The 22,850-nt window shown below is 40.5% G+C and overlaps 1 protein-coding gene across 4 annotated transcripts; it reads right to left on the reverse strand.

Annotated features, from left to right (window-relative positions):
- Positions 1-756: 756 nt before the first annotated feature.
- On the reverse strand, positions 757-21,658 carry LOC311506832 (uncharacterized protein). Of its 4 annotated transcripts, XM_084570931.1 has the most exons (17): positions 21,581-21,658; positions 16,291-16,352; positions 15,816-15,890; positions 15,177-15,218; positions 14,998-15,087; positions 14,798-14,906; positions 14,408-14,422; positions 14,239-14,286; positions 9,808-11,040; positions 9,407-9,445; positions 8,816-8,848; positions 7,773-7,879; positions 7,456-7,500; positions 6,733-6,783; positions 6,275-6,310; positions 5,392-5,442; positions 757-4,186 (listed from the first exon to the last, which is right to left on the reverse strand). In XM_084570931.1, exons 2-17 carry the CDS (start codon positions 16,339-16,341, stop codon positions 4,103-4,105), a joined length of 2,109 nt encoding a protein of 702 aa, XP_084427057.1. In that variant the 5' UTR covers positions 16,342-16,352; positions 21,581-21,658; the 3' UTR covers positions 757-4,102. The 4 variants fall into 4 exon arrangements, with proteins under 4 accessions (XP_084427057.1, XP_084427060.1, XP_084427059.1 ...); XM_084570934.1 differs by lacking the exon at positions 9,808-11,040; XM_084570933.1 differs by lacking the exon at positions 8,816-8,848.
- Positions 21,659-22,850: the final 1,192 nt, after the last annotated feature.

Here is a 22,850-nt window from a genome sequence, read left to right on the forward strand (position 1 = left end):
AACGTAAGAAAGTTTAATTCCAAACTCTGGTTTATTTTTAAGAGGATTATAAATCATTCCACATTGGCAGGGGATACACATGGCCCAAAAAAGTAATTATAACCATCCAGCGGGTGGCAAGGACTCCTTCAGGTGAGTCCTTGCTAACTCAGTGTCTGGACAGTAAACAGAAACAGCTGCAGCCTGATCACCGTTGGAAAGAGACGATAGGTAATATCCTGTTATTGCAACAGACAATCCAAGTGTGGTTTATTCATTCATTCATCTTCTGTACCCGCTTATTCCTGTTAAGGCGGGGGTACACCCTGGACAGGTCGCCAGTCTATCGCAGGGCAAGTGTGGTTTAATTGCTAGAGCAGACGCACTTCAATTTGGGTGGTCAGATAAGCTGTAAAATGTAATGTAAAACACGACTCTAGTTGTTTTGACTTGAACCGCATCAGCACGCCGAACACAGCAAGCAGCCTCGTGTACATGTACAGTAAATATGTAACTGATTTATATGTATGTATGCGTTTTTGTGTCCGCCGGTTCATTGTATGCTACCAACACTGCACCACAAGGGCGGACAAGATGATATAAAATAAGATAATCATTGAAAAGGTGCCACGTTGCAGCAGCACACGGTCCAAAGGACGGTGGACGCAAGAGATAAGAAAGAACTACATTCGAAGCAACTTTAGGAATGCAGGTGAGCACATTTGCAAGTGAAGAGACTACTAATTATCAGAAATGCTGCATTTATGCTAATAATAACAATAAAAAAAAGCTATGAAGCACTTGAGAGACTTTATTTGTTATGTCAGTTAGGACATTTATATGCACATTAATATTCCATAATACATATTACTTCAAACACAGTTTTTATTTTGAATTTGATACGGTTCACATGAGCAGAGTATTCTGTGTGGAATCTGGCCTCTTTACGAATGTAGCCTTTTCTGATGTAGATTCATGGACACACTTGGTAAATGGTCATGCATTTATATAGCACTTTTCTAGCTGTTAATACTCACAATGCCCTTGGAATATGAATCTCAACTGAGGTTTGTAAGCACAGCAAACTAACAAACAGTTCACAGGGATCCATGCTCCAAAGAAAAGGCTACATTTACACACAACTTAAATGACAGACCTGAACATCAACAGGTTTCTGGAGCAAATATCAAAACGTCAACCTCTTCTGGACGGTGGTTGAAGGAATGAAAGCGGGGAGGCTGCGTCCAGTATCAAACAAGTCAGGCAATTTTGGCGTAAAGTTCCTTCAGCCATGTAAACAGCTTAATAGAAATAATATGGGGATTACCATAGATCTCACTCTGAAGAAGTGAAGTGATAATATAAAACAGAGGCAAAACAAAAAATGTGGATTTGAAATGAAATCCCAAGCAGGCCAACAAAGTGAAAAGACATGGGCTCCAAAAAATCCAAAAACACGGGAGAAACATTAACTGGACGACAAAGAAGAGTGCTTTACACCGAACAAGCATGTTCGACGATAGGTTTCATCTTACGGATACGTTGCTATGACAAGCAGTCCTATGACAGTCCACGAGAAATCCAGAATCACTGCAATTTAGTCCAGCTAAAATGTTGATCCATTACATGCAAACACAAACAACAGAGCTGAGCGAAGGCGGACTGAGTCGATGCATTGACCTGGTGAACTGACAAACATTTACCTGGAATACCTCATCCTTCTTACAGACACCGCAAAAAGACGTTTTAACAATGACACACAGCACATTTACATATTTAAGAATACTTTTTTTTTTTTTCATATAAAATACAGACAATGCAAGATAAAAAGTCGTGGGATAGCTTAAGAAATTTTCAATATGCTGCCAGAATGATAAGTCTTCCTTTCCCAATCTCAACTTTCACAGAGAGAAAGTCAGAAAAAGTACACAGCTTTATACACTATTACTTCTGGTATCAACAGCTGGGGTCACAGCATACATCATTTTTTGTCGTTCGTGAGAAGTCAGAAAGCCATCTCAGCAAGCCATGCTTAATTACCACCTCCCCATCTTTGTCTATGGAAGCCAAGAACGCCCTTGCTCGCAGATAATTTGATAACACAATTATCTCAACACCACAAGTCAATTATTTTATAATCACCAGAGCTCACAAAGCTCATTTTCTGGTGACAATGAGAGAGAAGAGGAGCAGTCATATCAGAAGTATTTATGATGATTGTTGAAATCCATGCATAGCAGCGATGGTTGAATAGATTAAATTCGGGATTTCAACACGGGTCACTTAACTTTATGATCTTTTACATAACTGATTATTTATCAGTTATGTAAGACAGTCAGACATAACTTTATGCGAGAAAGCCCCGAAGGAAAACATTTGAACACCAAAAACAGACATTTGTCGTAAGTCACCTAATTATTGTCAGGAATGTAGTTTGTTGTTCTTAAGACAAGTTAAACTGTCTCGTTGTCGGTAGAAAACACCTCATTATTTCAATGCACATAGCAACGGAAAAGAAAATGTTTGCGAACATGGACGCTTTTGGCTTCCGAATCGTTGAATCTCAGTGTGTGTATTTCTACTCGATACAGAGATGTATGCACAAATATATCAATATTAACTTCCTGTCTGAATCCATACACCCCGACACACTATCCCAATCACTCATGTTTCTATCACGGAAAGGACTTTGTGTTAACATAATACATTAGTTAACCATTACTCCAGTCCTAACCCTAACCCTAGCCTTAATACCCAACCCTAGACCTACACCTAACCCCAACCATAGCCTTGGCCCTAACCCTAACCTAACTGTAACATTTACATTAAAACCAACTTGTGGGTCTCAACTTGATCAAAACAAGACCACGCACACAATCCTATAAAACACAATAAATAATATAGATAAAAGACAAAATATAAAAGTACACTTGTGACATGGCTTTACATACTTGAAACCAGCTTTAAAATGCAAACACAATAAAAAAAAATACAAAACACGAACACGCGAGATACATCTGCTTCACTATTATTACATGCTATTTCTATTGTAACTGTCATTGTAATGTGACGACAGGCTGATAAGATGAAAATGCACAGAGTAGCTGTTTAATATTTTGGGTTAGACTTTATATGCTCGAAGGCCGTTTATAATATACGTGTCCGTATTGGCGGAGCGTCTTATTTACAATATTAAACACTGCGGGAACTCTTTTCATGCCGCTTCTCAGACCAACAATTCAGCTGTCACATTTTAGTCCCAGAAAAGGCAGGGGCACTTACTGACTCCCAGGTCAAATACAGTAAAAGGTATTTAAGCCCACAGTCACTAGAATTTCTTTGTTCAACTGGTTCCTCAACTGCGCAGTAATCACAGAAAACTCAATGCAGACAATAAAAATAAAGCAAAACCTGAGCTGCTAATATACACATTTATACTTTTATGCTGTATTACAATGACAGTGGAGGATATTCCTTTTTTCTTTGTCCATTATCTGACATGCCAGTGTCGCCAACGAATCACATTCAATTACTCCAGTAGTATTAGACCAGAGCGACACCAAGACTAGTGCAAACAAAGAGCAATAACCACACCTGTGAGAGGTCTTCCAACTTTTTTTTTATTCCTATAACATGCCTATAGGTAAGGGCTTAGCTTAAATAGAAATGCTTGCTCTATGTTCCTTAGAAACTTTGCTTGAAATACAATAAAATTAACTCAGACATGTCACTAATTGTGCTCACTCTGGTATCCCTGCTTTAATTCTGAAAGTGCGTTTTCCTTTGAGAAACTTTAGGTAGGTACACAAAAACAAATCCTCAAAATTTTGTCTGGACAAGCAACTCGGTTGACTTGATGTGGTTCTTGTTGCACTTCATTTCCCTTGTACTGGAGTAATAACCTACTCCGTCTTGATCAGGGGCAGTGTTGAGCTGTAATGCCGAGGCTCATTCGCTGTCACTTCACGCCGGAAGCGAATCAGGGGCTCGAGGCATTTACAAACCATCTCAGTTCTCCTGTCCTGTTACCAAACAGTGAAGAGCTGTCCCGTACAACCACGTCCTGCATTACATCCCACAGCTGTGATGAGCTTTTTTTTTTATATATACATAGGCAGTCTTGTTAGTAGGGCCCGTGATGCTCTGTTCCACTTGCACTTGGAGCTTCGCCAGTGGAGTTTTGGGTAAACTTGCAACACCCAAGGTTCTGCATGACAAAGAAAGAACAGATATATCCGTGCATGAACAAAGGCAGCTCTGCAAGGCTAACTGCAAGCTAGCATGTCGTCACTGATATTGTTAGCATGTTGATGTGTGGAAGGTAAACATTTTGGCCATGTTAGTGTTAGCACCGTAACATTTACTACCTGCTGGCTGTACGACATCAAAACTCATGTGATCACCAAATCAACTTTGTCACATTCTCTGACAATAAGTCAGTATTTTCCACCAATTCATCCAGTAAATGTGGATATATTTAGTCTAATAACCAAACTTTTTACCCAAAATGAATGGAGCTTAAATGGTAAAAGCTTGTATACTGCAGTGCAAATGCGTGGGACAACTCAAGTAATTTGTAGACAAAAACAACAGTATACATGTAATTCAAGGCAGCTGGTGTGTAGCAAGTAAACTCTTTCACCATCTTAGTGTATTACCACTTCTTCAATAAACAGCTAAACGGCCTTTGCTGGCTAAATAGCTCAAACTGCTGGTGACACTACATCAAAACTCACTGGATCATCAAACATACTTTAATGCAGTGTCTGGCAGTCACTTAACATTTGCACCAAATTTGGCACCAATCCATCCAGAAATTGTGGATATATTTAGCCCAATAAGTGAACCCTTCTTACCCAAAACGCATGCAGCTAAAACGGTAAAAGCTGGTAAACTGCAGTGTAAATACATGGGACGACTCATGTAATTTGTAGATAAAAAGAACACTATTCCAGATATAATTCAGGGCAGCATGTTAACATGTTGATGTGTAGCAAGTAAGCTCTTTCACCAGCTTAGTGTAGCGTGTTAATATATTACCACTTCCTAAATAAACAGCTAAACGGCCTTTGCTGGCTAAAAAAGTCAAACTGCTGGTGGCACAACCTCAAAACTCACTGAATCATCAAACATACTTTAATGCAGTGTCTGACAGTCACTCAGTGTAAATAAAGTATGCGATCCAACTCTCTCTGTTTTATCTGACCCAGACATTTAATAAATCTGACGCCTGTGACTGATCACGAAAAACAGCCCTGTTTTTCTTTCTGACCCTTACTGGTCCAGTCTAACTTATTAGTGTTCTGTGAATTTGTGAAGCTCACTTAAGGCCTTTTTGGGAAAGGGCACTGCATATGTACTGTAGGTGCTCTTCTAGTTTATTACATGCTGCACACTCAAAATCATAATTACCTGCAATAAACGTGAAGCCTCCCCGTTGTTATCATCTCCATATGTCGGTGGCTAAAATAGAAAGAAAAAGGGTGTTAGAATCACCAGCAAAGACCTCTGGCACATTATAGTCCATACCACTTGCCAACATTTGAGATTTAAATTGTCGTTACTATTACTTTTGATATCCCTGCTATGCCTCGGAGGTCAACATGTGCAATGAAAAGTGATTCTGTCTTGGTTCTTTTCTTTTCTTTTCACATGAAAAAATACATGGAACCAATGTGCATTACCGCAATCCACATGAAAACGCAAATTGGCCAGTTAACAGTTGTCTGGCAAAGATGCCTTACGGTGAATACACAATAAAGGTGCTGTGTTCCCGTCTAGAGCATAATGAAGTAACTTGATGAAATGTAACACGGGAAACTGGTGTTTATGTAACGATCCATGTGTTGTTGATCACTTTTTATCCTGAATAGTCACAGATTAAGAGGCTGTGTGAATAAGGGAGCTACTGTGATGACTACAGACGCCATTTAGCTCAAACTTGCAGACATCACCTGGTAGATAGACTTTCACCACAGGTGCAGCCAAAGTAAATCTGGACTTGACTGAGACAACATTTTCTCAAGGTTATTCCATGTGAGGTGAGGTTGCCCAGCAAACCAAGAAGACAGATGCACAATGGTTTCATTCACGCCGCAGCAGACTACGAAAGCACTGTTCTGTGGCTGATAGTGCACAGATTTCGTGTCCTTTCTCGTCTGGTGATAATTTCTTGAAAATCAAGCAACTTCTATAGATGTGGATACAACAACCTTCTTCATATAACTTAATCAAACATCGACAGGACCAGCTCTGAGTTTTAAAGGGAAGCAAAAGAAGTCAAAGAACATCTCACCAATGGATCTTCCGCAGCAGTCTCAGGGACTCGAACCTGAAACAGAAATTACTCTTATGTTGTTCTGATATTTTACCATCAAAATCCGATGTACCGTATACTATGGTCCTCAAAGAAATTAATGTTACACAATCTTATTTGGCATTTTATACAGTTTAAATTGGGGCTGCGATGGCTGAGTAGGTAGAACGGGTCGTCCACAAACCTGAGGGTTAGTGGTTCGGTCGGAACAAGGACTACGCAGGCTGTTGCCAATGTAATCCACCACAGTTAAACAGCAAGCTCAAGTTCAGTAAAAAATATCAGAAGGATTTTTGATGCCTGGAAAAATAGCCCTGTTGACCCTTTCTGGTCCAATCCCACTTATTAGTGTTCTGTGAATTTGTGAAGCTCACTTAAAGGCCTTTTGGGGAAGGGCACTGCATACGTAGGTTCCTCTTATAGTCAATCATAATTACCTGCATTAAATGTGAACCCTCTCCGTTTCCGTCATTCGGATATAGAGGTGGCTAAAACAGAAAGAAAGATTTGTTAGAATCACCCACGAAGAGCTCTGGCACATTATAGTCCATAATATTTGCAAACATTTAATACGTTTTTTTTTTTAAGCACCAATCAAGACTTAAATTGCAGTTACCGGAGAGAAAAACGACATCGCTATGTCTCGGAGGCCAACATGTGCAATGAAAAGCCTTTTCACACTCACACTCTGATTCTGTCTTAGCTGTTTTGGTCAGTTAGTGGTTGTCTGGCAAAGGTGCCTTACAGTAAGTACAAAATAAACATCCTGTGTTCTCGTCTAGCGCACAGTGAACACACGCAATGAAATTTAACATGGAAAACTGGCAGACGGCGCATACAATAAAAGCCTTGGTATTTATTCACCAAACCAAGAGCACAGATGCACAATGGTTTCATTTATGCTGCAGCAGACTGCGGAAGCACTGTGTAAAAACCACACTGCAACCCAGATCCAGTCCTTCCCCGTCTGGCAGTAATTTCTTGCAAATCATGCAACGTCTATAGACGTGCTTATGCAACAGCATTCTTCATTCAACTGAATCAAACATCGACAGGACCAGCTCTGAGTTTTACGAAATGCTAGACTCATATCAACAGGATGATGGAGTTGAAAAGGAGCATACACAGAAAATATTTACTAAAATCGAAGAATATCTCACCGGTGGCTCTTCCATGGTAATTTCGTGCATCTCTGTGAATGTCATCTGAAACAGAAATGACACTTATGTTGTTCTGATATTTTACCGTCACAGTGGGATGTACCGTATACTATGGTCCTCAAAGAAATGAATGTCACATGATCTTATCTGGCATTTTATACAGTTTAAATTGGGGCTGCTACGGCTGAGTAGGTACAGCGGGTCGTCCACAAACCTGAGGGTAAGCGGGTGAAGGTTCGGTCGGAACAAGGGCTACGCAGGCTGTAGCTAATGTAAACCCACAATTAAACAGCAGACAGATTTTTACTCAAGCTTACCGACTGTTCCCTTTGCAGTTTGCCTTGTTGTTTCCTGGACCAGAGAAGAGCCACCAGCATGGTGCCATTCAGGAGCAAGGAGATCAGTAAGAAAGACGTCAGGACATCTGTTTAAGGAGAGATCGGATAAAAATATATATATTGATGTCACTAAACAAACAAAAAAAACCCCACAAGATAGATAAATTATGAGAAAAAGAAATTAAACAAAAGATCACAAATTTTTCCTGACAATCTTTTCACTTTGACATACAGAAAATGATGTGTAAAAAAGTAGCTCTTACTGTTATTCATAAGACATAAGACATGTTTATTAATCCCATGTATGGGAAATTTCCTTGTAATAACCACTTGGAGTAAATTCAGCCAACAATAATTCAGTGACTACAATGGAAGAATTATTCATTTAAGTTTAAATCTTAAAGTTCAAATTGTGAAATTCACCTTTAACGATTCAAAGACCTTTTTCATGTGGGAAAAATAATCTGAAACCTAGACTCTATATCTATACATGATACTCAACAGATCAAACAAAGCACTCAAAAGGTCCCTAAGCTATAAACGACCATTGGCGACAAAGTCTGATTACTTTGAAACCTTCTGCATTACAGTACCTAAGAACAAGAACAAACGTTTGACTGTATGGAGTCACAGGAGTGCCAAACGGAGTATCTGGAGCCTTTAACACCTTGAGCAGGCCACTAGTTCATGGCGAGGCTTCCAGGTCTTGGCGGCACATGTGCCACCACTAAAAAATAATTAGACTTAAGTCTGGTTGAGACGTATGCAAAAAAAAAAAGATAAATCCTATACACTATATGCAAATAAAAAGACAAAAAGATGTTATTTCCTTGTTTTTGTACAAGTTTTGCTCTTTTATTTTATGGCACTCCCGTAACTCCGTACAACTGGACGTCAGCATCTATGTGAACAATGCACTCCTCTTTTTGAAAGCTAGCCAGGCAGGCATGCGGGCGTTTGCTCAACTGAGCTTTAATTCATGCTTTAAGTTTATTTTTTCTCTTGTAAAGCAAAGCTCTTACTTTTTCCGGTGTTCTCACTGTCATGTCTCTCTGCTGTGTCAGAAAGGGAAAAATCATCATTTCAATAAAGCAGCCCAAGAGTACAGTTAATGCTTCAGTTCCGTCTTTATCGCCGTCCTTGTATTTGCCTGATAAGACGTTTTCCGACTGGCTCAAATATTCCAGATTTTTGTCTTTAAGATTCTCGTCTTTACGTTTGACTGTATGGAGTCACAGGAGTGCCAAATGGAGTATCTTGAGCAGGCCGCTAGTTCACAGCGAGGCTTCCAGGTCTTGGCAATACATCTGCCACCACCAAAAAATAATTAAACTTAAGTCTGGTTGAGATGTATGAAAAAACTGATAAATCATATGTATGGATATAAAAAGACACTGATTATTTTGTTATTTCCTTGTTCTTGTACAAGTTTTGCTCTTTTATTTTATGGCACTCTCGTAACTCCATACAACTGGAAGTCAACTTCTATGCCAATAATCCATTCCTCTTTCTCTTTCTTGAAAGCTAGCCAGGCAGGCATGCAGGCGTTTGCTCAACTGAGCTTTAATTCATGCTTTAAGTTTATTTTTTCTCTTATAAAGCAAAGCTCTTACTTTGTCCGTTGTTGTCATTTTTCCAGGAAGAGAATGTTCCTGAAAGGGAAAAATCATCATCTTCAATAAAGCAGCCTAAGAGTACAGTTTATGCTTCAGTTCCATCTTTATCTCCGTCCTTTATAACCACTTGTATTTGCCTGATGAGATGTTTTCCGACTAGCTCAAATAAGGATTCTTGTCTTAACGATTCTCTAAGGAATAACATCCAGGAGTGTGAAACTGTTGTAACGTTACCACAATTTAATTCAGTATTTAATCCAGTATTTCACAATGTCGGTTGAACTCTTAAAATGGGACTATGTGCCTATAAATAAATCGCATAGTTTCCATGGACACTGTATTCCTTTATATAAATTTTTATTCATTTTCTCAAATAAATTGGCATTTACATAGCTTACCCTCTGGATGTGGGCACGTGCAGGTTGCATTAGCTGTTGTAGGTGGTTGCACTCTTGTTGTAGTCGTTTCTTTCGGTGGCAGTCTGGCTCTACCAGATGATGTGTCTCGCTGTGTTGTTGTTGTTGTTCGTGAAGTTTTAATTGATGTCACTACTGCTGTTGTCTTTGTCTGTGTTGCAGTTCCTAACAGTGTTGTCGGTGCCGGTGTAGTTGTCAGTTGTGAAGTATTAACTGTTGCCCCTACGAGTGTAGTTGCTATTGATGGTGACGTTTCTGTTGCTATCTTTGTCTGTGTTTTCGTTCCTGACAGTGTTGTCAGTGCCGGTGTAGTTGTCAGTTGTGAAGTATTAACTGTTGCCCCTACGAGTGTAGCTGCTGTAGGTGGTTGCACTTTTGTTGTAGTTGTTTCTTTCGGTGGCAGTCTGGCTCTACCAGATGATGTGTCTCGCTGTGTTGTTGTTGTTGTTCGTGAAGTTTTAATTGATGTCACTACTGCTGTTGTCTTTGTCTGTGTTGCAGTTCCTGACAGTGTTGTCGGTGCCGGTGTAGCTGTCGATTGTGAAGTATTAACTGTTGCCCCTACGAGTGTAGTTGCTGTTGATGGTGATGTTTCTGTTGCTATCGTTGTCTGTGTTGTTGTTCCTGACAGTGTTGTCAGTGCCGGTGTAGTTGTCAGTTGTGAAGTATTAACTGTTGCCCCTACGAGTGTATTTGCTATTGATGGTGATGTTTCTGTTGCTATCGTTGTCTGTGTTGCAGTTCCTGACAGTGTTGTCAGTGCCGGTGTAGTTGTCAGTTGTGAAGTATTAACTGTTGCCCCTACGAATGTAGTTGCTATTGATGGTGACGTTTCTGTTGCTATCTTTGTCTGTGTTGCAATCAGTTCTGCCGGTGCCGGTGCAGATTGTGGAGTATTAACTGTTGTCCCTGTGAGTTTCATTGCTGTTGACGTTGACTTTTCTGCTGTTGTCTCTCTCTGTGTTGTGGTTGTTGTGGTTGCTGGGGTTGTTGTGGTTGCTGTGGTTGCTCTGGTTGTTGTGGTTGCTGTGGTTGCTGTGATTGTTGTGGCTGTTGTGGTTGCTGTGGTTGTTGTGGTTGCTGTGGCTGTTGTGGCTGTTGTGGTTGCTGTGGTTGCTGGGGTTGTTGTGGTTGTTGTGGTTGCTGGGGTTGCTGGGGTTGTTGTGGTTGTTGTGGTTGTTGTGGCTGTTGTGGTCGGTGCCAGTGTTGTCGGATCTAAAAATTGCAGACAACTCAGTCAGCAATAACATCTCATAACACGGTCTTTGCAGCATCAGAGTAAGTATGTAAGTATAGTTGCAAGCATCAAGTTAGTGAATTTAAAGGTGCAGGAAACTCAAACATTGGAATGGTGGATTAATTACGTCCGTGTGCTTTGTGTTAAATTATGCCAATATAGTTTCTACTCTGTCATCCAGTTCTGTCCATTTTTTTATTTATTTATTTATTTATTTCCAGAAAGCGGTCTGAACATAGTCTGACTCTAAGCCTGAATTTTTGAATTTCTGGTTGCAGAACAGCTGATCAGTCCGTTCAGTCAACTCATGCTGGAGCAAGGTTTTAAATCCAACACGGCAACTTGAATGATGTGAATAATGGATGGAGGCTCCACACTAATCCGTCGGGGAGATTGAGATGAATTAATGCCACCCATTTATCTTTAAAAACGGCAGCGTTTGACAGCGCCTGGCACCATTTATTTTAGCCGCCTTGAATTATTAATGGAGGATAGAGTGCTTAAATCAGACATGCTCTATCGACAATAAACTGAACATGGATCAAAGCAGAGACGCCGAATAAAGTAGTTAGATCCGGCCCTGAATAAATTATTTTGATCGTACGCAGAAAATGCGAAACGTACGCGTTTTTTTTAAATGTGTTTTTAGATTTGGACGCCTGATGTGTAATGCCACCAAAGTGAATTCGATGTATTCACATGATTTCCAGCTACAGCGCAACCAATTACAACACGGCAACACAGCGACAACCACAGGACGTTGGGGTGCAGTGGGTGCGTCTGAATGTTTGGAGAACTCATACCGTGGTTAGTTTTACGTGATTTCAGTCTGATTAGTTGTTTCCGACTTATCCGTTTACATGGACGCCCAAATAAACCGGATTAGATGTACAGTACTGTATGTGTTTACATGCTCCAAAACATCAGTCTGAATGTAAAGTGTTAAATCTGCTGGAAGCGGTATAGATATTATTTTCGCCAACTTTATTCATGAAAATTGAATTCATTCAGTTGAAGAAGCCGATCATATCCTATTTAGTTGATTATTTAATTGATTTACACTGCCCCTCTCAGTCCAGATGTGATCGGGTCGGCCCTTTTCACTTATTGAGGTGATTACAGAAGCATTTCTGTGTCGGCTGAAGCATTACCCTGATTGCCAGTGGAATACCAGTGTCCAGTAAACACCTCATGATTCTAATCTTCTACATATTAACATCACGTGAGCGAGAGATGTCAGTACGAGGCTCCTTCAGGCTGAGTACCGAAAGAAAGGGAAGATAATAACAATAACACGCAAACATGTCTATAAAATGACTGCTGTAACTGATGCTGTGAGAAAACTCACTTAACCCGCTTTCTGGAAAAACACACCTGGATGTTTCCTTTGATGACAGCCTGACAGCTGTTGGGTTAATTATCGTGCAAAGATTGCTTAGATGCGATAAAGTGTGGGATAGTTGTTCAACACTTCACTGGATCATTAAAAATGAACTGCCTCACACGCATACACCCATCAGGCATAACATTATGACCACCTTCCTAATATTGTGTATGTCTCCCTCGTTGCATCCAAAGCAGTTGTGACTCCTAAGAGAATGGATGCCAATGAATGCCAGGTCCAAAAGTTTCCCAGCAGAACTTTGAATTGTCACAAGATGGTCAGTGTTATTCACTTCTCCCATCAGTGGTCATAATGTAGTGGCTGACTGGTGCACACAGAAAAAAATGACATGCCATGCAACCATACCTGTCAAGTATCTGGCCGGGAAAGTCCCGTATTTTACCCTTCTTTCCCGCCGTCCTCCCGTATTAGTATTTTCTTCCCATAAATCTCCCATATTTTAACCTCCCTTATTAAAAAATAATAATACCCCGGGCCCGGGCGGAGTAAAAATAACCGCGATAACTGGCACCTCCAGTAGCCTACTACAAGTAATGTAGATGACAGTTGTTGTGAGGTTAGTGTGTGACGTCAGATGATGAGTGGCAATGCAAGGAAAAAAATGAAAAAAACTGAGATGGATGATGGACGCCACGACAGAGAAGGCCCTCCTCCTGCCAAAAAACCAAAACCCTCATGTAAATACCGCAAATAGCTTAAGCCAGCTCCTTTGTTTCCTGTCTGCCATTATTGGACAAGCTGATTAATCCAGGTGTGTCTGATTATTGTTGTTGTGACTACTGAGGTCAGGCACACCTGGATTAATCAGCTTGTCCAATAATGGCAGACAGGAAACAAAGGAGCTGGCTGAAGTTCAGGAAGTAGTGCATAAAGCCAATTGTAGTTTATAAGTGGTTGACAAGCAGTTATTGTGGCGGGCACCGGAAAATTTCCCTTATTTTCAAATCCAAAACTTGACAGGTATGCATGCAACAGGTGAGTTGTCTTAATGAAATTAGAAACCAGATGAAATGATTTGAGGTACTTTATGTCTTTTTTCCCTGAAGCATCTTTTTTGTTAATTCATCTGGAGGATGTGCAGTTCTAAACCATGTTTCCTGCACATTAAATATAATATTTCTGTTAAAAAAAAAAAGCTGTGCCCACAATCACTGATAAAACGCAGTAATTATTCAAGACAGTATGCATAATATTTGCATGCCTTAAGCAAACGTATGGTCTGCGCTGTCGCTGTAGCTTCTGCGTCATATCGACACAGAAGTCTAAACCGCCTATTAAAGGGGAACTACTGTTTTTTACAACCTGGACCTTATTTCTGGCATAAAATACCATCGTTTACTCACCCATTTAACTTTGGTGTAATTTTTTTGTCAAATATTGGTGAAATTAACGAGTTTCGCGCAGATAATGCGTTATTTAGAGGCTGCGTTTCGGTGCCCCAGTCACTCCCACTATATGGATATACGTGGATTTAAATATCGTCCAAATGACAAAAAATGACACCAAAGTTATATGGGTGAGTAAACGATTGTATTTTATGCCAGAAATAAGGTCCAGGTTGTGAAAAACTGTAGTTCCCCTTTAAGCTCTAAATTTATTTTTTTTTAATTTTTTTTTCAAAAAAATAAAGGCACAGTTTTTTTGGAGTTGCGTAGACCTCTTTATACTTGCTGTATAAACTGGTGTGCAGGCTTTGCAAGCACGATTTATAGTATTTTCTCAGCATCAACATGCACTTTTTAAGCAGTTCACAACAAAAGGTGCAACTTACCAGACTTGTTGTGATGTAACATTTTCGAGTGGATCTCACATATGAATTCTAAAAAAAGAAACAAAATCACAACAATGAAGGTAATGAATGTAACGTGAGGTTACACCTTGAAACAAAAATGTTGAATGTGTGCTTCTGTGCTGGTGAATAAATCAGGGTATAAACTCACCGTACTTGTCACAGCCTGTAATAGAAGGACAGAAAATTAAATCACATGTGTGAATTAAAAAGAAAAAAAAGAGAAAGACAAATTTTGGACAATTTTAAATAATCACAAATTGTTAGCCTCATAGCATAATTGCCATTTTTTGGCCACTCTTAGAACATAAATAAAAAATACCAATGTGCTTGCTAAAAATTGTGTTCTTTTCTTGTTTTCTGAAATCGTTAAAATATGACTTAAGCAATTATGCTATGAGACTAATGAAATACTTTAACGTTTACAAAGATTGCATTTTGTGTCAGATTCGGATTTCAGAAGTAAATGTATTAGTTTGTGACTCTCAGCCCCATTCACAGAAAACACTGATTGTTAGAGTAGTAAACGTGTGGGTCGTACCTGATATACTATGGTTGTGTATTTGGGCAATGACGCACCCAATGTAGTGCAAACTGACGTTCTTAGAACTACTCCCTTTGCATGATTCCAGAGGAAATTCGCTTGTGTTCTGTTAACAATGAAAAAGTCGATCAGATGCAATCACTGTTTGAGTAAAAACAAGAAACGGCGAATGAAATTTGAAGAAAATGCTCACTTACTTTGTCCAAAATGCAGTAATACAGAAGATGACAATACGTAGTATTTTCCTCTTTGGGGCAGACGTGACGCAAGGAACACGCCAGCATGTTCTGCAATGAAAACAGGATATGTGCATGTTTAGTGAAATGCAGGTCGGAGTTTTCACAGGATTTTGCACAGAATTGGTTCATTAAGTTACCTGGGGTTTGGTGTTTATCACTGTGAGGTTTTTTTCCAGACCCTTAAAAGGGAAGCAGACAAAAAATAAATAAATAATATGTGAAAACAGCGTTAAAAGATTAAGAGCTATTCAGACATATGTCCTGCACCTGCTTTATATGATGGAAATCAATGTTCAGATGTATACACCGATCAGGCATAACATTATGACCACATTCCTAATATTTTGTAAGTCTCTCTTGTGGTAACTCATCAGAGAATGGACAAGGGCCTTCAGAGGGTGTCCTGTAGTGTCTGGTAATAGCATGTTGTTAGTGGGGGGATACTTGATCAGTTTGGGATCTAGTGAATTTGGAGGCCAGGTCAACACCTTGTGCTGTTCTTCATGTTTGTTCCTAAAGCTTTTTTGTGGTTGCATCCTGCTGAGGATGGCTGCTGCCATCAAGGAGTATCATTGCTATGGCGTGGGGTGGTGTCTGGTTTGGTCTAGGTGGGTGCTACATGTCTAAATAACATCCACATGAATGAATGCCAGGTCCAAACGTTTCCCAGTAGAACATTGAATTATTACATGATGGTCAATGTTATTTACTTCACCTGTCAGTGGTTATAATGTTATGGCTGATCTGGGTGAATATAAAAAAAGATCAATACATACCTCACTACTCACGCCTAACTTCGATAATGTCTCATAGCAGTTACCCTCTGTGCAATCAATCATGCACATGAATGCCTAGTGGACAAAAAATAACAACATTAACAGACTTGTTTTTCAAATCACTGCTGATCATGTGAAATATCTACAATAAAACCTCGGGATGCACCGATACCAGCGGTCCAGATAAACATTTTCTCTGATAGCCAGCGCTGTGTTTGGTTCTGTGTTTTGGTTGATATTTATTCCCTCGGTTGTGTCAGGGAAACACACTTTCACTAGGAGAAATGATCTATCTATCTATCTATCTATCTATCTATCTATCTATCTATCTATCCTTCAGGGCTTTGTAAACATAGATGTGATTGAGCTGACTCTGTTAGGGAGGCCGGCTTGTTCAATGGCCAACATTCAGACTGATACATCGGTCCATCCCTAATGAAAACTCTCTTGACTCGCTTTCAGACATGAAACTTACAAAAAGAAACACGTAGCTCCTCCATGATGTCATGCTGCCACCAGGAACCATCCAGGTTAAAGCTGTGGCGGTGACAGAAAAGCATATTAGAGAACCAAAGTCAGACAGTAGCATCCAAATGCACTACAGGTCAATCTGCAGCCTCTCTGGCCATCATAATTCACCCCTCCTCCCCATTCTCTCCCACCCATCCTCCCGGGATGTGTCTTCGTTGCCAAGAGCATTACACTCACTGAATCTGAATGTAGGGAAAGAGTGCAGGGGTACAGACTTTCCATAGATGCTTTCGGTTTTGTTTGTTTAAGTAGCTGCGAAGGCTGATATGAACCACAGAAAAAAAATGCATTTTAAAAGTCTTGCCCTAAATCTTATCTTCAGGAAAGGTTCTGGTGTTCAGCATTTGTTTAAAATAACAGAGAGAACTGTTGACTCAACTCTGTTTTCATTTAGAGGCCGTGGTTTGTCAGACTGTCGAAGAGTATGATGTTGCACCAACTTATATTTATTCAGTCCTCTGGAAGATCGCAGGGGGGGATGATCCTACCCCAGCTGTCATTGTCTATCACAGGGCTAACACAGAGAGAGAGAGACAGCCATTCACACTCACGCCTACGGCCAGTTTAGAGTCACCAATGAACCTAATGAGTATGTCTTTGGACAGTGGGAGGAAGCCGGAGTACCTGGAGAGAACCCACGCAGACACAGGGAGAACATGCAAACTCCACACGAAGAAGATCCCAGGCAAAACACCTTTAGAGGTACAGTCCAACTGACCGGTCAACGGCAGTATGCAGCATGTCATTGCAAACCTACAGAAATATGAACTAAATAAAGGGCTGCTGGCTTGTACAGTCCGCTCAGCAGCTGAAAACAAAAACTCATTTAAATAAACAGCCGATCAGCCTGCTGGTCAGTTACCAACCAACAAGAAGACATCAGACACATGGCCTCGTCAAAGGCAGCATGCAGCGTGTCATTGGGGTTTTCAAGTGGGCACCTCCCTTCACTGATGTTTCATTAAGTTGGGCCCACGACACCTCAAGAAGGTGTAACAGTGAATTCCATCGTCCTGGAGTCACCCCCCTCCACGCTGCCACAGCACAACAACCCAGAAATTAACCTAGCCCTTTTCGTGCAGCAATCAGAGCAAACAATCAATTGAAACGTTGATGCGGACCACAACCCAAATACTAAAGTTACCCAGGCAGCCTTACCTTTAGTGAGCTGCCTGATGTTTCCCCCTTACCCACAGCCATTCGCTTGCTCGCTCTGCTGCCAGGGACACCCTCTTGGCTTTTGCCACGTATGCCTGGCTCATTTAGGAGAGCAATGGTGGATTTTGCCATAAGTCCACGGCAGCCCACCTCCACCGGCCACACACGGGCCATCCAACCATGCTGCCCTGCATCTGCTGCCATCTCTGCTACCAGCTCGTAAGCCTCCTCATCTCTGTCTTCCCACAGGACAGTAAGCTCAATGAAGTAAACTACCTTGCCTAGCTCAGATCACGACAGCAGTTCAGGCCATCTGGGTTGGGATAATTAGCTGCTCATTTAAGTTGTCCCTCAGCTCCTCCTACCCTTAGCTGCCTTGTGCTATGCCTGATGATCAATAGTCTAGTAGTTTTTCCTCAATTGCAGCTGCTAAACATTTTAGTGCCTGGTTGTGACGCCAGGTGTATCGTCCTTGGGAAAGACTAACCCTACAACCTGTCACAATATGGTTAAGCCTTCATACACAAGTGCACAGTGGGCAGGCAGCATCCTCACCTACCCACTGGTTTATGTTCTGGGGAGTTGGCAACACATCATAAGTAGCGCCTATCACAAATCTAATCCTGCTAGCCTCCATGCTCCACAGCTCTTTCCACTTCAACTTCCTTTTCTCTACACTCTCCCAGTTCACCCATTGTCCCAGCCCTAGGCCTCCACGCCCCTGCTGTATGTGGTCTATGATATCCCTATGCCTAAGGCCTGCCTGTGCTTGTTGTACCCTCTCAATTGGGTTCAACTTCCTCCCTGTCTTAACTGTGTGTGCTGCACTCCTAACCACTGGATTCTACGACTGAGTGAAAGTCATTTTCAGTCTAATCTTAGGGAACTACCGTTTTTTACAACCTGGACGTTATTTCTGGTACATTATATGATTGCTTACTCACCCATATAACTTTGGTGTCATTTTTAGTCCCTCGGAAGATATTTAGCTCCAGTGGAGTGCCGCGTATATATCCATATAGTGGGAGTGATTGGGGCACCGAAACGCAGCTTCTAAATAACGCATCATGACACTGGATGACATCATCCAGGTCAGAGGTTAGTTGGTCAATCTACAGACCCCGGATGATGATAACAGGCAACTCTGGACTCAATGGGGAATAGCACTAGCGTATCATAACAAAATATTGGTGAAATGAACAAGTTTCGCGGCAGATAATACGTTTCCTTTAAACTCCTCTGTTAGGCTAGTAACTGGGGACTCCAATATGTCTTTCCCATACAAAGCTGTGCCGCTCGCGTAGCGTGGGACACCGTGCCATTTTCTGATAAATGAATTAATCATCCTTTCCAGCTTTTCTTCATTTGAAAGAGGAACCCAAATTGCAAGCACCATAATTTTAACTTTCCTGGGAATCCTGACCGGTCTATGCTTAAGACGCCTTGAATCATTTCCTGCCTCAACCCTTCAAACTGGCCCATCACTGAGACTTGCATCTTTCTATCTCCCCAAACTCTTCACTGGCTTCCCTAGCACTGTGGGCACCACCTCATCATTTATAACAAACTTCTTATCTACTATCTTTCCTTTAACAATTGAAACATTCCGAGATTTACTGGCTTCACTTTCATCCTAGCCCACTGCAGGTTGCTGTTTAACGTATTCAGCAATCTGCTGGTACGAGGAGCAGTTGATGTTGTACTTGTACATGTACTTGTCTCTCACCTGGGCTGAAAAACATAGCCATTTCTGCAATGGCTTTGTTTTTCAGCCCAGGAGAGAGAAATAATATGTGAAGCGGTGAATGTATGCTGCTTTTCATCCTGCTGCAAATGGAGACTGGCTGCTGAACAGGTCTGGTGTCATTAAGATTAGTTGTTGAGATAAACTATAGGCACACAATTTAGTTTGATAGTGTTCAGAGTGTTTGCAACAATAATTTGCCTCTGGAATAAATGGAAAATGGAAGAAATGGGTTGTCATCTACCATTGCACCCATCTTAATCGGAACAAACAAGCGATTTAAACCATTATATATTAATTAGCTTCAGAAACTGCTATTTAAAGTCTTCAAAATGACCCTATATAATGTCAAAAATATTTCTGATTTGATACATTTCTTGCACATTGCTTAAAGCTCATACATTTCTGTGATAAAAACAATTAGAAAGACAAATATTTTGCCAGATATTCAAATGTCAAACTGTTTAAATGTTTCATTAATTCTCTTACATACACCGAATGAATTTAAATTGATGGGTTTTCAGCCACTGTTAAATAAAAATAAGTAGATAACTGAAAAATCAGAATACACTTTATATTTCAGAATAGCTGGTTGAATTTTTCCATTACTTGGCCTCCATACACCCACATACACAACAATAGGATGATCAGCAGCCTTCTTTAGTGGTGGAAAAAAACAATATATCTTGCTCACGGAAAGTCAGTTGTAGGAAGGAAACAAGGTCAGATGAGAGGAAGGGACAGTGTTTTCAAAAATATCAATGGCTGCAACTGATGAGTATTTTTATAACTAATTAATTTGCCACTATTTTAGGAGTAGCTGCTCTCCGAATTTAGGAAGCTAAACCCAAATATTTTATTTGATTGTATTTTTTGCAGCTGCTTGAAAAATGAATTAAAAAATTGAACTCAGTGGAGAAACAAGCAATTTTACACAGTTAAATAAAAGATATATCAGAAAAGCAGCCATTTAAAGTCTCACAATGTATCAAATATAACATATAAATATTTTTGTTTTAGTAAAATTTGAAATTTATTCCTGTGTACACATATTCTCATGCACTTTGAGATGCTCAAGGAAAAAACAAACATTTTGCCCCAATGTAAAAACATAATTTTGATTTTTTTTTCATCCATTTTTTCCATTCATTGACTTCCATACATCAAAGGACTATTAGCAGCCTTTCAGTCGAGGACTGTCGCAGAAACCACAAATATATTTTGCTCATGGAAAGTCAATTAAAGGAAGGAAACAAGGTCAGATGAGAGGAAGGGAGTGTTTTCAAAAATACCAGTGGCCGCAGCTGATGGTTACCTTCAGAACCAATTAATTTCATCATTGAGCAGCTAATCCCCACATTTATGAAGCTGAAAACAAAGACTAAATGATTCAAACTATTGGCCTGATTGGATTTTAAATCCAGATGTTTGCTGGAAGCCAGATGTTAGTAAATTAAAACGTCATTAGACCATTAGGTGAATTTATGGCAAGTTAAATAAATCATAAAATGGCCACATATGAAAAACAAAATGTTACTTCAAATCTTAAAATGTACCCTGTTTAACATAAAAATATATGTTTAAATAAAAGTTTTTTTTTTTTTTTTTTTTTTTTTTGCTGTTTACAAATATTCTCATGCTCTTTGAGGTAGGCTACCTGTAGATTTAATAAATAAATAAATAAATCACCAAATGCCAAAGTCGTTTTTTTCCATTAATCGTCCTCCATACCAACACACCTACTGTAAATGCACCACAATAGAATAGCCAGCAGAATTTCTTTTAGTCAGACGGTCGTGAAACACATCACTATATCTTGTTAGAAGAAATTGTGTTGATTAAAGGAAATGAGGCCAGATCATAAAAAAAAAGAAAAAAAAAAAAGAGCTGACGCGACTGTCTTGGGATGAGTTATGCCCCAGAGTGGGTGATGGTAATGCAGCTGCAGGTCCCGTGCGTAAATCTGATCACCGTGTTCAAAGTCCACACATGGAACCGTGCACATTTTTATTTTTTTTTCTGAGGCGAACCCCCTGGCGCGCCGAGGTGCCCCGTATGTTCACACAGTCACGCGTGAACGAACAGCTCAGCTCGTTCTGCAACTCACCAAGGGACACATCCAGTAGCTGACCGAAGCGCCTCTCCCCGCTTCCCAGCGGTGCAGCCACTGCGACTCGTAATGGCGCAGTTTTGCACGTACAAAAAAACCCAGTCTCTGTTGTGAATCTAACAGGTACAACTCTTCATCTGAATCTAATAAAAACTAACACAACCCATCAACTTTACCAGGCCCCCACTTAATAAAGCGCAGTTAAGAGAAACAGCAGCCTACCGTGATCTTCTGTTGGTGGTGCGTGTCTGTTCCGACCAAGTCTGCACTCATTCTCATTCTGACATCTTTACTTTCACTTTCCACCTTTTCTCTCCTCCTCTCTCCTAACATCCCCGGAATTTCCAAAAGAGAGGCTGGGTCCAAACCAACGCAGGGGGAAGTTGAATGACATAAACTCATGTGCAAAGTACAAAGTGGAAAGTTGTGGACTGAACTGTGGGAAACCCCTGATGCAAACTTTTGCATCAGTGCAGTGAGAGTGGTGTTTATTTAAAGCCCCTGGTGGAGATTCTATGATTCCCCATGTCCTCACCAAGATGTTGCGTGTTGAAAACTGGATGAAAATGTCCCCACACAGCTCCAAGTGGCACCTTTTTATGTATTGCCATCAACCACTGTGTCTGAACTGGGCCTGCAGGATACAAGTAGTTATTCGGCATTGTGTTTACACTGAAATATGTTTCTCAGGCATTTCACCTGTGCTGCAGGCGAGAAAGAATGAGTTGTGTCAATAAAAAAATTACAAAAAAACCCCTCATTGATATACAGTGGATATAAAAAGTCTAGACACTTCTGTAAATAAATAAAAAAATATAGCAGGTTTTTGTGACGTAAAATAAATTGTGAGGCCTTCCTCAGGCTCCTCCACAGATTTTCTGTTGGAAGCTGGAAGCCGGCTTGACTTCTTCCCCTACACAAGCAACATTTCAATGTCTCAAGAACTACACTAAGTAAACTAAAATAGCTAACTTAATGAAATTTGGCATACACAATCTGTAACATATTGTTGCACATCAAGCTGCATAACATTATGTCTACAGGGGGCGCTACAGGTGACAGGGAAACATTTCATATGACTTTAAGGCCTGTCACTTTTGAAGTATTCACCCAATCCTTATGGAACTTAGCAACCCCCATTATGACATGCCTGCATACAATCATGCCAAGTTTTGTGAAATTCGGGCTGTCGGGAGCGCTACAATGACTACATGTTTGTATCTCACAAACCACCACAGTAAACTGCTTGAAATTTGACTATAATCATCTGTGGATGAGTCCTTATAAGCCCACCACGTTTCGTGCAATACGGTCTATAGGGGGCGCTGCTGGTGACGTGTAGATATTTGAGTCCTATCTCCAACTCAGTTGGCAGACCCAGCTTTCCCCTAATCACACTTGACCTCCTGTCAGGTCTTTTCCCACCTGCTTTAGCCTATGACTCCCTCTAGTGGCCGACTGAGGCAATGGCATCTGTGGAAGACTGCGTACA

This window comes from Chelon labrosus (genome assembly GCF_963514085.1).
Source record: "Chelon labrosus genome assembly, chromosome: 21".
In the NCBI taxonomy this organism is placed as follows: Eukaryota; Metazoa; Chordata; class Actinopteri; order Mugiliformes; family Mugilidae; genus Chelon; species Chelon labrosus.